Source organism: Hyaena hyaena, unplaced genomic scaffold, assembly GCF_003009895.1.
Source record: "Hyaena hyaena isolate Hyena2069 unplaced genomic scaffold, ASM300989v1 scaffold_20, whole genome shotgun sequence".
NCBI lineage: Eukaryota > Metazoa > Chordata > Mammalia > Carnivora > Hyaenidae > Hyaena > Hyaena hyaena.
Genome location: NW_024080652.1, coordinates 4,960,334 through 4,974,462, shown reverse-complemented (window position 1 = coordinate 4,974,462; position 14,129 = coordinate 4,960,334). Strand labels below are relative to the sequence as shown.

At 48.3% G+C, this 14,129-nt stretch overlaps 1 protein-coding gene across 2 annotated transcripts in view; it reads left to right on the top strand.

The window, feature by feature from the left end:
• USP42 (ubiquitin specific peptidase 42) overlaps nucleotides 1-14,129 on the top strand; it is a 47,584-nt gene that overhangs the window by 28,632 nt on the left and 4,823 nt on the right. For both annotated transcript variants that reach the window (XM_039226042.1, XM_039226043.1), the window contains exons 4-15: nucleotides 426-536; nucleotides 2,620-2,722; nucleotides 3,848-3,915; nucleotides 4,263-4,333; nucleotides 5,581-5,663; nucleotides 6,354-6,465; nucleotides 7,231-7,371; nucleotides 7,554-7,654; nucleotides 8,942-9,095; nucleotides 10,008-10,721; nucleotides 10,841-10,935; nucleotides 12,451-13,926. In XM_039226042.1, coding sequence (XP_039081973.1) covers nucleotides 426-536; nucleotides 2,620-2,722; nucleotides 3,848-3,915; nucleotides 4,263-4,333; nucleotides 5,581-5,663; nucleotides 6,354-6,465; nucleotides 7,231-7,371; nucleotides 7,554-7,654; nucleotides 8,942-9,095; nucleotides 10,008-10,721; nucleotides 10,841-10,935; nucleotides 12,451-13,926 — 3,229 coding nt within the window. The remainder of the gene's footprint in view (nucleotides 1-425; nucleotides 537-2,619; nucleotides 2,723-3,847; nucleotides 3,916-4,262; nucleotides 4,334-5,580; nucleotides 5,664-6,353; nucleotides 6,466-7,230; nucleotides 7,372-7,553; nucleotides 7,655-8,941; nucleotides 9,096-10,007; nucleotides 10,722-10,840; nucleotides 10,936-12,450; nucleotides 13,927-14,129) is intronic.

Sequence of the window (14,129 nt, the reverse complement as noted above, 5' to 3'; positions counted from 1 at the left end):
GTATTTACGGAAAGGCTTTGAATCTCTTGTATGGAGACTCTTTTTACTGTTTGAGACAAAGGGTAGTATATGAGAAAACCTGTTTTTCCCAGTATGAAGAGTAGTTAAGAGCACAGGCTTTGAAAATGAATAAAATATTTGAGTGCAGTGTGTGTCATCCGCTTAATAACTATTTGACATTGGGCAAAATTTTAACCCTCTGAGCCTCAGTTTTTCTCTTACAAAATTGAGCCAGTATACACTGATCACTTAGGCTTGTTAGAGAATTACATGAGAACGAATGAATGTAGGTAGCTCAGGGTGTGACACATAGTAGCCATTGTCATTAATTCATTTCAGGAGTGTGCCCCTTATTTAAAGTAGTCCATGATGTCTATAGAGCCATATTTTGCTAACTTGGAGGATTATCATCTGTTATCTTTCAGGTCACGCAGAAGGATTTTGTATGATGTGTACAATGCAAGCACATATCACCCAGGCACTCAGTAATCCTGGGGATGTTATTAAACCGATGTTTGTCATTAATGAGATGCGACGTAAGTATTGTCTCTAGTAGTTGATTTTAGTATTTATTAGGTAATTGATCTTGATGCCCCAACTGGTAAAATATGAGCCCCTGATGTATTGCAGAAAACAAACATTTTATCATTCATGGATGTATCTTTGATTCATAACAAATTTCTAATAAAATGTTTAGTATAGAAACACATTTTGAAACCCTAAAAGATGATAGTGTAATCAAGTATTCAGTTTAGTAGAAAATCACTTTCTTAACAAAATCATTGTTAAGTTTTACAATGATTTTTTTTTTCTCCTAGATATTTGGGTTTCTATGCCGAGTTAACTATAATACTGTCCCACAAGTTTCTTTAAATATTTTTGAAGTAGGGGTGCCTGGGTGGCTCAGATGGTTAAGCATCCGACTTCAGCTCAGGTCATGATCTCACGGTTAGTGGGTTCGAGCCCCGCATTGGGCTCTGTGCTGACAGCTAGCTCAGAGCCTGGAGCCTGTTTCAGATTCTGTATTTCCCTCTCTCTCTCTGACCCTCCCCTGTGTGTTCTCTCTCTCTCTCTCTCTCTCTCTCTCTCAGAAATAAATTAAAAAAAATTTTTTTAATTAAATATTTTTGAATTAGTTTTAATTCAATGAATGAATTAGTATTAAACTATAGCCTCAGGAATTATCAAAGTTCATTATACTCTTTAAAATTTTTTTAAAAATTTATTTCTGAGAGAGAGTGTGCGTGAGCCGGGGAGGGTCAGAGAGAGAGGGAGACACAGAATCTGAAGCAGGCTCCAGGCTCTGAGCTAGCTGTCAGCACAGAGCCTGATGCGGGGCTCGAACCCACGAACTGCAAGATCATGATCTGAGCCAAAGTCGGATGCTTAACCGACTGAGCCACCCAGGAGCCCCTAAAGTTAATTATACTCTTAAAGCAACATTTAAACTCATAACTCAGCAAATTTGTAGATAAGTTTTACTTTTTCTATTTAATTTTTAAGCAACTTTAAATTTTTCTTTTGCATTATAATGATAAAGATAGGATGCTTGAAATTTTTTAATGCACCTTCTGTGTGTTTTTGCAGTAAACTTTTACATCATCTTAATTGAGTTAGAAGAAAAAAATGCATGCAAATAAAAAAGAAACCCTAACTGTTAATCTGGAATCTAGCTGGGTAATTACAGGGGTGGATAATTATACAGTGACAATCTATAATCCTTTTGCCTAAAAAGCTGCTCAAGATTAAGAGGTGTTCTATTGGCCCTTGGCATTATTAACAGGCCAGAGGAGACAGTGCAAACATTTTTTAAACAGTGCTGGATCCCAGCAGAATTAGCCAGGGGTAATTTTGTTTGTTTAAGTTTGTATATATAAAGAATGGTTCATATTTTTAAACGTAGACTTTAAGAAAAGGTCATTGCTGTTTGTGTGCACCCATATTCACGAGCTCACATAGCCCCCCTGACATATGTGGTTGGATCATGAGATTGCCATTTTTGTAGGCAGAACTGACAGGACGCTGGCAGTTTCATATGACTCCGGCTAATTTATATTCCTGTATATTCATCTGTAGAAATTGCTCTGTTAATGCTTTAGTGTAACATTGTTTATACTCTCGCATTTCATTATGTCATTCTGTCTTGAAGCTGCTCAGTAAGAAACAGGGCTGGTGGGCTGCCGTGTAACTGAGATGCAGGGTGTTCTGTGGTTTGTTGGGACAGAATCGAGACGGGGTCAGACATTTATGTTTGCCATGAATTCTCTTAGGGAGCCCTGGCACCAAATTTAAGATTGTGGGCACTAACATAACGTGTCAAACAAATTTTGAGACCATACGGCAGAAGTTGAATTACTGCAGTGTGATTTTATTAACTTGCTGACCACCCACGGTCTCCAGGCTCCCTTGGCGCTCTAGCCCACGTGCACTTGTAATGGTCTTCGGCGGCCTGGCCCCAGCCCTTCCCGGGGTAGTTTGTGTTAGTCAACTTGTAAAATAATTATCAGGTGTTTTCTGACCGACAGGTCACAGGGTAGAACGTCTGCGGAGGGGTATGGGTGGGGGATACAGCCGAGGCATATTGTCTGTGATGATAATGCCGTGTCTTAAACTTCACAGGTATAGCTAGGCACTTCCGTTTCGGAAACCAAGAAGATGCCCACGAATTCCTTCAATACACTGTTGATGCTATGCAAAAAGCATGCTTGAATGGCAGCAATAAGTGAGTACAGCCGAGCATTGGGCATCTCTTCCCTCCACATCACTGGCTTACTCGAGCTCACTTTTGCCTTTTCCGATGAAGATGCAGAGCTCTGTGTTTGCTTCACTTTTAACTTTGTGTTGCCTCTTCCTCATGTGATTTCTGTTATTTTAAAATGGTCAGGGCCACCTGAGGGGCTCAGTCATTTAAGCGTCTGACTCATGATTTCAGCTCAGGTCATGATCTCATGGTTCATGAGTTCGAGCCCCCATGTCAGGCTCTGTGCCGACAGTGCTCAGCCTGCTTGGAATTCTCTCTCCCCTTCTCTCTCTGCTCCTCCCCCTGCACCCCCCCCACCCCCCGCGGATGTGCACACACACTCTCAAAATAAAATAAACTTCAAAAAGAATAAAGGAAAGTACTGTGTAAAATAAAAGGTTGAAATATTTTAAAGGTATGCTCACTGTAGCAATTTGGATTTAATAGCAGATGTCAGGAATTGGATATTGGTTTTGCCGTTATTTAATTTCTGAGTATCAGCGTCCCTCTGCAGACCTAAAACTAACCACTTCTCCTTTCTAGAGGTGCCCAGCATTTTTTCTGCTCATCTCCAGCCTATGAAATTTGTGTGTGTTCCCTGCATCTTACTCTGGTCAGTTACCAATTCCTGCAGTTTCTTCCTTAAAATCTAAAAGGCGCCAAGAGGAAGATTGCAACTTTAACTAGATACCAGATCTCAGCCCACTCACTGCTGCCTGAACACACCCGGCAGATCTGTTCTGCCGGCGCTGCCTCGGCTGGGCTCTGCTCGCCCGGACGATGGACCCCAGAGCAGAGGAGAGCTGTGCGCGCCCCCGCCCCCTCAGCCCAGTGGCACGGCCTTGCCGCTTGATTCCGGACCAGACTGCTGTCTCACTGTCAGGTCCCTTCTCAGTACTGTCCTGCCTCTTTCTGTCCCTCCCCAAACCCCCGCTGTGTTCTGGTCCCGGCAAGACTACTATCTGGTGGCCATGCATTCTGGTGTCTTTTTATTTTGTGGCTTCTTATTTGAAATCTTGTTTTATAGAAGTTCATGCTTTTAAAATGTGGTCATACCATCTGTAATTTTTGTAGAACTCTTGTCTCATATCACTGTTTGTTTTTCAGATTAGACAGACACACCCAGGCTACCACACTCGTTTGTCAGATATTTGGAGGATACCTAAGATCTAGAGGTAAAGTTTTGTTTAAAACTCAGTAAAGCGGCACATGCATGTGGTTCAAAAAGTGCAGGAGGCCGGGGTTAGCGATGGAAAGTGTGTCCCCATCCAGCCCCTCCTCAAAGGCAGGCACTGTCCCAGTTCATAGTCTGTCCTTCCAGCAGTGTGCGTGGGCTGCACTCACGACACTCGGACTCATGCCGTGTGTAGTGTTACAGTCGTTTGCCCAATCTGAGAGAAAAATGTACTTTGTCTTAATTTTTTTATTTTGAAGCAGTATTTTTGTGTTCTGTCATTTCTGTAGTTGGTATTGCCGTAATGACTATGCTTTGCTTATTCTTTGCATTTTATTTTTATTTCAGTCAAGTGTTTAAATTGCAAAGGTGTCTCAGATACGTTCGATCCATATCTCGATATAACGTTGGAGATAAAGGTAAGTTTGCTAATTGTGGTGGTGAAGGTAGGAGAAGGCAGTGAGACTTTATGGAACTTTGTAGTTTGTTTGTAACTTAGACCACACTTGCTAGAAACTACGAATTGAAAATTTTAATACTCTGAGACTTTATTCAGAGGGGACTATATAAGATTTGTAGTAGGTGTCCTACAGACTTAGAACACTGCATCTTTTTCTTGCCTTTTGACTTTTCACTTGACGATGTATCATGATAAAACCAGAATCCGAAGCCTGGGTTGGCCCAGTATAGATGATGGTTATTTTTTGGGGGCGCCTTGGTGGCTCGGTTAAGCATCCAACTTCAGCTCAGGTCATGATCTCACAGTTCGTGGGTTCGAGCCCCGTGTCAGACTCTGTGCTGACCAGCTAGCTCAGAGCCTGGAGCCTGTCTTCAGATTCTGTGTGTCCCTCTCTCTGACCCTCCCCTGCTCGAGCTGTCTCTCTCTCAAAAATAAATGAAAAACATAAAAAATTTAGATGGTGGTTATTTTTTAGAAACTCTTTTGCTCCTTGCATTTTGTAAGCTTCTATTTTTTAAGCTGCTTTTTTTCTGATTACAAACATACTATGTGCTTACGATAGAAGCGAGAAACATTGTGGACTCGTAGCAGGTCTCATCCCTCAGAGTGAGCCCTTAACGGCGTGATGGGAACTGTTCAAGCATGTCATTCATGCTCCCGAACCAGAGTGACATCTCAGTGGGGCACGTGGCCACCTTGCTGTGTGTGTGGCTCCTGGCTGGTGCTTCCAGTCTTGTTTTGTTTTTGTTTTTTAAATTTTTTAATGTTTTTATTTTTGAGAGAGACAGAGTGCGAGCAGGGGAGGGTCAGAGAGAGAGGGAGACACAGAATTTGAATCTGGCTCCAGGCTCTGAGCTAGCTGTCAGCACATAGCCCGAAGCGGGGCTCGAACCCACAAACCATGAGATCATGACCTGAGCTGAAGTTGGACCCTCAACCAACTGAGCCACCCAGGTGCCCATTGGTGCTTCCAGTCTTGTGCTAACTTAAGTGATGCGGCAGCAAGCAACCTCCTCACATACTGTTCACTTTAATCTGCTTGTTTCTTAACAAGCGGAGATTGTGGCATGTACATGTATGAAAGTGAAATATTCTTTTTCCCGACAAATTGCCATCTGCTTTCATACCTTTGAATCTTCTTTTTCCTTTTTTCTACCGAGTGTCAGTGAGAGGTACTGTGGCGCTGATGCTGTCCTCTCTCCCCAGGCTGCTCAGAGTGTGAACAAGGCGCTGGAGCAGTTTGTGAAGCCCGAGCAGCTCGATGGGGAAAATTCATACAAGTGCAGCAAGTACGCCGTCTGCGGGCGGTGGGCGCGGGGCCCCGGACTCCTGTTAGCTTTTCTGCCACTGGGAAGGCGCCACGGCGCCCAGTGTCTCCAGAAGGGGGCCGTTGGGAGACACCGTGCCTCCTTCCTGGGCAGGTTTGCCTGGAGGAGGAGGGGCACAACAGTAGCCGCCGTGTGGGAAGGCACGGCCTGGGCGACTGTCCATGGCGGGCAGGGGAGGTGGTGATGGAGTGGGAGTCCCCCTCTCTTCAGGTAGTCAAGGTTCTTTTCTGGTTCTTACCCAGGATTTGGGGTAGTATCTGATAGAAACCTCTAGTTTTGATTATTCGTTAACATGTTCGCCCATGAAGTCAAGAGAGCCTGGTCCTATTTCATAGGTTTTAATAGGTTTACACTTCAGCGTCTGGTGGTGTAGGCAACCATTACAAAATACTTGTTTTGTGAGGAAAGAAGTTCCTCAGGACCATAGGCATGGTTTGTTTTCTCTTTTTTCTCATGCTAATTGAGCAATCTCCCCCTGCATTGTCAGTCTCCCCCTGCTGGTTGAGAAGGATGGTGTTTCTGAGTATCTTTCTCTTTGGTTTGGTGGGAAACGTGTAAGAGATAACCAGGGAGAGACCAAAATACCAAAAATGTGTGTGTGTGTGTGTATGTATATAAATCTTCTTAATCTTTTGTTTCTCTTCATTCAAGGTGTAAAAAGATGGTTCCAGCTTCGAAGAGGTTTACTATACATAGATCCTCTAATGTTCTTACACTTTCTCTGAAACGGTTTGCAAATTTTACTGGTGGAAAAATTGCCAAGGTATGTGGATAAAATTATTAATAACCTCTTATGGTGGGACTCCTTCAAGGCTTAAGTGTCAGTGACTATTAGAGGTTATAAATGACCTAATTGAACAGTTCTGTACCAAATTTTCTAATTTATTCTAGTATTTGGTTATAGAAAAAAAATGTCAAAGCATTGTGTTGGTGGTATTGTGCGTGTTTACGAGTGTGTGTATTTTCTGTGCCCTTCGGCTGGTTAGACTTTCTGGTGCCTGTGCTGTGTGTGTGGGCTCCAGAGACAGTGAAAGGTGGGACAGACGGGGAAGGGCTGGTGTCATTTGAAATCCAAAAAGGACGTCCCTGCAGGATCTCACACTCTTTTCGTCAAAGTCTGTTTTCCTGTTTGTTCGTGGGTTTCGATGGTAGCCCGCTGACGTTTCCTATTTTTTTTCCACTTTCTGAAGAATGAAAGTATCAGAAATCCGTAGCATGCAAGAGATACCACAGTCCCTTCCCAGAATACCGGAGTCAGTGGGATGAAAGTCTGGAGTTAGCGTCCCACCACTCGTGTTTTGACGGGTCCGGAGAATTCCCTTAATGTGAGGGCCTAGTTTGTTTAAAGGAAACCGAGACTGCAGGGGGTGTGCGTTTGGCACGTGTGGGCTCATGTAGCTCCAGGCCAGTCAGGCCTTTTGAAACGTTGTTCAGCTTGTGAGGTGTCTGCAGGTAGATGTGCAGATGTGCGGAACAGTCTGGGCCTTCATAAATGATGTTCCGTTTTCCCCTCTCCATTTCTGTTTAGGATGTGAAATACCCTGAGTACCTTGACATTCGGCCGTACATGTCCCAGCCAAACGGAGAGCCGATTATTTATGTTCTGTACGCAGTGTTGGTACACACGGGCTTTAACTGCCACGCCGGCCACTACTTCTGCTACATCAAAGTAAGCTATGCAGGTTTTGCTAGTCACTGCTGCTCAGGGGTACTCTGAGGCAGCGCTGGCATTCTTAGGGGGCAAGGTGGGACTTGGACAGTTAAAATACGAAAGCCCATTTTTCTTGTATTTCTCTTGATTGGTGTTCCCTCTTTGTTTCTAATCTCTCTTTTATTGGCTCTCTTTTGCAGGCTAGCAATGGCCTCTGGTATCAAATGAATGACTCCATCGTATCTACCAGTGATATTAGATCGGTACTCAGTCAACAAGCTTATGTTCTCTTTTATATCAGGTATCCTCAGGAAAACAGATTTTCCCATTTTCTGTTATGCCCTTTCCCTTCATCTCATCAGCCTATTTAAATTCAGTATTTGCTTGCTTTTAAAACAGCAGCTTAATGGTGTCAACAGAGGAAGGAAGGTAGTTTCCGAGTGTGGGTAACTTCCATCCCCTTGCCAAGTAGACAGTGAAACACGCAGAGAAAGGGCGTGCTGATGGTGGAGGGGAGGCAGCTGCTGGCAACCAGTGTGTTGGGCCCAGGCCTGGAGGCCTCAGGAAGGGGGACTCTGAGGACCTGGGTGTGATCACCTGACTACCACCAAGCACAGGCAGCAGTGACCTTCCTGGGCCAGGCCTGGGTGGGTACCACTCACGTTTCTCCTGTGGCTGCTACGTACTCTGACTCACTCACTCCATTTCTGGAAACGTATGGCCTTGGAAAACGACTGACGTGTGCTCCGTGGTGTTCATTTATAATAGCTGAAAGTTAAGGACATCCTAAAATCTCCGACATTATAATGAATTTGTAAATTATAGCATATCCATGTGATAGACTATTACACAGCTGTGAAAAATGATTTTTGTGATGCTTTTTTAAAAATTTTATTTTAATGTTTATTTGTTTTTGAGAGTCAGAGCATGGGTAGGGAAGAAGCAGAGAGAGAGGGAGACACAGAATCCCAAGCAGGCTCCAGGCTCTGAGCTGTCAGCACAGAGCCCGATGTGGGGCTCAAACTCACAAGCCATGAGATCATGCTGTGAGCTGAAGTTGGAGGCTTAACCTGGGCCACCCAGGTGCCCCGATGCCTTTTTTTTTTTTTTTTTTTAATCATATGAGAAAGTGCTCAATATACCTAGAGAAAAAGCAATTTGAAATTCTTCACACTGGTATTGAAAATGTCAGTATGGGTAAAAGCCTGGAGAATATTCCAGTAAATCTCTGATGGGTAAGGTGTGAGGCACAGTGCTTTTCTTTCTCCCTAACTTGTGAATACAGGTTTTCTGTAATGGTGTGTATTTATAATTAGAAAACTATAAAAAGGAAAAAATTGCCTTCAAGTAGTGGCATCTTCAAATTTAAAATGCCATTTGATGGGAGTTCGAGTCCCACATTGGGTGTGGAGATTGCTTGAAACTGAAATTAAAAAAGCAAAACCTTTGCACACTTACCTTTGTTGTCTCCCGGTCTGAGCACCTGCTGTTCACCTTGACCCAGAGGGGACCCTGTGTGTAGCTGTGTGCATTGCAGCTTATCGGGGTGCTACCTGACGGGCTAAGCACTGTCCCCGTCTGTCCCCAGGTCCCACGATGTGAAGAATGGAGGCGAACTCACGCATTCCACTCACAGCCCTGGCCAGTCCTCGCCCCGACCTGTCATCGGCCAGCGGGTTGTCAGCAGCAAACAGGCTGCATCAGGGTTTGTGGGACCACAGCTTCCCTCTCATGTGATAAAGGTAACGTTGCACAGGTAGCACGTCATCTTCGTGCTCGCTTTCCCCTGCCACCCAGACTGCGGCCCCTTATCGGCCTTTCACTGTGAGAGTGGTTTCTGCACAGACACACTGTCTGGTTGTAGGCTGTTCTGCGGATGCTGGACACGGTTTGGGACGGAGCCGGAGTCACACGGCAGGCGCCTCTGGGAGCTGGGTTCCTCACTGGGGTCTGCCCAGTAGTGACATCAGGACACCGGCAGCCGGGGGAGCGCCTGCCCTGTGTGGCAGGTGGCTATACTGACGGCTCAAGTTTTTTGGTTTTCCGTCATGTGAAACCTCCCAGTGTTAAGATAGCAGCTAACTTAGGTCTTTCAGAAAATGTCATGAAAGCCACACAGAGCTGCTCTGTGACTGAGGCCTCACTGTGACCACTGGTTTGCCCCTTGAGGTTAGGGCGGCGCACGTGGGGTGCGGGAGTCAGAGGTGACACGGCAGGAGGCGGGGACGGTGTCCAAAGCCACTTCTGTGCCTCTGCCCGTGTGGCCCACCTTCCAGGCCCCCTTGGCCAGTGGTGATTCCCCGCCGGCCAGCACCTCTGCCTCTACAGCAGCGGGCCCCCGAGAAACCTGGCCGAGGAGGATGTACATGGCTCTGTGCCCCAGGGGTCCGGTCCTTTCTGTCAGCTCGGAGCATAAAGGATGTGGTCTGTGGCTGCTTTCCGACAGAAATGGCTGTCTCTGCTTGCTGATTAACCCATGGAAAGTTCATGGTGGTCAGGAGCAGACAAGATAAGGTGGTGCTTCTTGGTGTGGGTAACTTGATATTCCAAAAGAGAAAAAGATGAGCACGATGGGAAGGGACCCCCACCAGAGTGGGTGCTTTGTCTGTAACCATTCCTGGGGCTCTCAGAGGCTGGGCTCTTCTCTCTTCCAGAACCCACCTCACTTAAATGGGACCGGACCATTAAAAGAAGCACCAAGCAGCTCCATATCAAGTCCTGGTGGAAGTTCCAGTGTCAGCCGGGCCGGGTCTGTTAACGCTTCTACTTCAGTTCAGAACTGGTCTGTTAACAGGCCCTCTGTGATTCCAGAACATCCCAAGAAACAAAAAATCACGATCAGTATTCACAACAAGTTACCTGTTCGCCAGGGCCAGTCTCAGCCCAGCCTTCACGGCCCTTCTCTGGACACCCCGAACAAGCCGGTTCCCTCCTCCACAGTCACCAGTTCTGCAATGCAGTCTACCTCGAGCGCATCTCTGACGGCGGTTTCTAGCAAAGTCACGAAGCAGATGACCCCGATTGAGTCCTGTTCTAAGCCCGTGATGAACGGCAAGTCCAAGCTGAACTCCGGTGTCCTGGTGCCCTACGGTGCCGAGTCGTCCGAGGACTCTGACGAGGAGGCAAAGGGCTTGGGCAAGGAGAACGGTCTCGGTACGATCGAGAGCTCGAACTCTTCCGTGCAGGATGCTGAAGACGACGAGGCCTCTCCGCTCGAGCTTCGAGAGCCCGTCGCTCTAAATGGTGCTGACAGTCCAGACAGCGACCTGAAAGAGAATGGTCTGCCCTGCGATGGCGCCCGTTGCCCAGTCCAGCCTGCCCTACACTCGGAAAACCCCTTCTCTAAGGCGAACGGTCTCCCCGGGAAGGTGAGCATTTTGGGGTCTGGGGGAGGGGGTGGGCTTTGCCTTGCCTCTCGTCCTATGGCTGGATTTCAGGAGGCGCCAGGTGGCCACTGGAGCTAAAACAGCTTTGCTTTTTATTGTAGTTGATGCCTGCTCCTCTGCCCCCTCTCCCAGAAGACAAAATCTTAGAGACCTTCAAGCTTGGCAGCAAAGTGAAAGGTGCCACCGAAGAAACCAGGTAAGATGATAGACCACGAGGAAATGAAAGCCCGCGGCGGGCGATCGTACCAAGCCCCAGTGGTGCCACTGGCCTGACGCCGTGTGAGCCTTACCATGAACTCTGGGGACCCTGGAATGTTGCGAATGATGATCTGTAGACTGTGTTAAGTGCCTCTTAGGGAAGAAAAAATGGATCGGGCTGATAATTTTTCCATGAGAATGATGTCCTCGAGCTAACACTTGCTCCTGCCTGGCCTCGTCTCTTTGGCTTGGGGATGTCACAGGCCACTTGCCAACTGGACACCTAGTGCTGACTGTCTCACTTAATCCTGCCAATGACAAACATGTTGAAGATTGTTGAGGGTGCAAGGCAGGGCTTCTCGGCTCTGCCAAGTTGCAAATATTTTGTTACGCTCCTTCTAGAATTCTGAAATTGCATTCATAGATGAGATAGCGTATCTCCCCATTTAATGTTTTGGGTTTTTTTAATTAGTATATTTCTTTAGTTTAATTTTTTTAATGTTTATTTTTGAGAGAGAGGGAGAGAAAGAGGAACAGAGAGAGAACACACACAGGGGAGGGGCAGAGAGAGAGGGAGACACAGAATCCCAGGCAGGCTCCATGCTCTGAGCTGTCAGCACAGCGCCTGACGCGGACCATGAGATCATGACCTGAGCTGAAGTCAGATGCTTAACCAACTGGGCCCCCCAGGCGCCCCTCCAGTTTACCTTAAAGAGGAGACAGAGAGAACCTTCAGTGACTGCAATGATTTTCCCGTTGTTTCTTTCCTCGTCTAGCTTAGTTTGTCCTCAAACGTAATGTGTGTGAGGATGACCGCAGGTGTGTAAACAGAACCACGTGTGTACTGTAACCCAGTGGGTGTGCACACATGGGCTCGAGAATCTTATGCACTCGAGGCACCTTGTCTGTACTGATCTCTACGTTCTCGCTCCCAGGTATCTTCACACTAAGAAGTGGGGCCTCTGTAGGGTTTTTATTGTTTGCTTGCACTTTCATTAGGCTTGACAATACCTTGGGAGCTCAGTAGCAGTCAAGGGCAGAGCTCATTTACCACAGGAAGGGTTTTTGAAGCCTCACTGATTCCTCCCAGTTCATAAGCAGTTCAAGGAGCTGTTGGCTCTGTTTAGAGGCAGTGACTCTACGTCTGAGGCTCAGGAGGGACGCAGTAGAAAAGTCCGACCCTCCGGCCACCATTCGCCTTTGCCGATGATGCACAGTTACCAAGGATTAGAAGCGTATCTGAAAACAGAAGGAGCCCAGGAGTGCAGAGTTGCTGTACCTGAGAAATGGGATAGTAGATGAGCCTGATAGGAAAGTTTGTATTTTTATTTGAGGGAGAGAGAATATTTCAAAATTTCCCAAACTGAGAAGCCCCATATTGGGTATAGCCAGGTATGTTAAAGGCATAGATTACTCAGTAAAGGAATGTCTTGAAGTGTTTGTCCCTGTGAGCCATAAACCAAGCGAGCCAATGACTGATCTGTTGATTTCTTTTCTTTTGCTGGGACTGCAGTTCACCTGACACCGAGGAAGGCCCCGCAGAGGAGCCTGGCGCAGAGCTTGAGCCCGGCAGCCCAGCTCCTGACTCCCAGGACCCACTGGAGGCGCTCACGGGTCTTGGCGGCAGGTTGAAGAAGGCCTTCCCACCCACGGAGCCCAGCCTCAAGTCTACCAAAGAAGAAGCCTCTGAAAACATTTCAGCAAAACCTGAGGAGTCTTTGCCCGCTGCGAACAATCTCTGCAGCAGTGCCAAGAACAGCGTGGGGGACGATCTGCTCCCTCAACCCTGCGGCCCCGGCAGTTTAGCCGATGACCAGAGCAGACCGGCCCAGCCTGCATCAGGGACGTGCATGGAGAGCCCGCGGGCCTCGGCCGTGGTGGAGGCGGCAGAGAGTTCGAGCCTGAGTCCCCCGGCACAGTCCGAGGGTGCCTGCGAACCCTGTGTCTGCGTCGGTCGGGACAAGTGCGCTGACGCAGAGGACCCTTCGAAGGGCACAGGCGCCGCCACCGCACCCTTGCCACCGCCTCAAGTAGACAAGGGCGCAGAACATCACTCAGAAGGGGGCCCCGAGCAGAGTAATGGCGACAAATGTGAAGAAAATAAGGTTGGACAAAAAGTTCCAGATCATTCTCCGGTGAAGGAAAAAATCAGCATCCTCAGAAAAGTTGACCGAGGACATTATCGCAACCGACGAGATCGTTCCTCCAGTGGAGAACGCGCCAGGGAGAGCAGGAGCAAGACGGAGGAGCGCTACCACAGGAAGCGGCGCTCCTACACCCGGGAGCGGCCCAGGCAGGACCGCTACAGGACGGAGCACTGTGGCGGGAGCCAGCACCACCCGTGCCACGGCGAGCGGGCCAGCCCCGGCGAGCCGCGTTCCCTGGCCAGGTACAGCCACCACCACCCTCGGAGCCGGGGCGGCGCGGAGCAGGACTGGGGCCGGTACCACCACACGGAGGGCGAGCACCCCTGGGCCCGGGAGAAGTACTACCCCGAGAAGCCGCGCTGGGACAAGTGCCGCTACTACCACGACAGGTACGCCCCGTACGCGGCGCGGGAGTGGAGGCCCTTCCATGAGCGCCTGTACGACAAGGTGGCCCCAGCCGGCCGGCCCTACAGGGACTGCTACAGGGGCAGGAAGGGCTGCGAGGTGGCTGCTAAGGGGAGGGAACGGCACCGCCTCAGCCCCCGTGTGGGCCTGCCTCCCGCGCCCCTCCCCTACCCCCCTCCCGAGAAGTACCCCCACGAGAAGGTTGCGCCTGGGGCCGAAGATGACACCTGTGACCTCATCGGCCGCTTTCACGACCACGAAAACGCCAAGTCTCGGAAACGGAGATATGACAGTGTGGAAAACAGCGACAGCCGTGGAGAGAAGAAAGCCTGGAGAGGTGCCCAGAAGGAGCCTTTAGAAGAGCCTAAAGCCAAGAAGCACAAAAAATCCAAGAAGAAAAAGAAATCCAAAGACAAACACCGAGACCGAGATTCCAGGTGAGGGAGAGGCCCGCCGGCACCCCGGGTCCACGCCTCTGGGCTTCGGAGTCTGCTGCCCCAGATCTCCGAGTCCTAGCCCCGGTCCTGAGCCGTACCTTACTGCATGGGATCAGAAAGTGCCTAGAAACCTCATTTTCCAAAACGATGCTGTTTCTGGTCCATGGGAGTAAGGGTGCCGTGGTCTGTGCGTGAGGACTTGG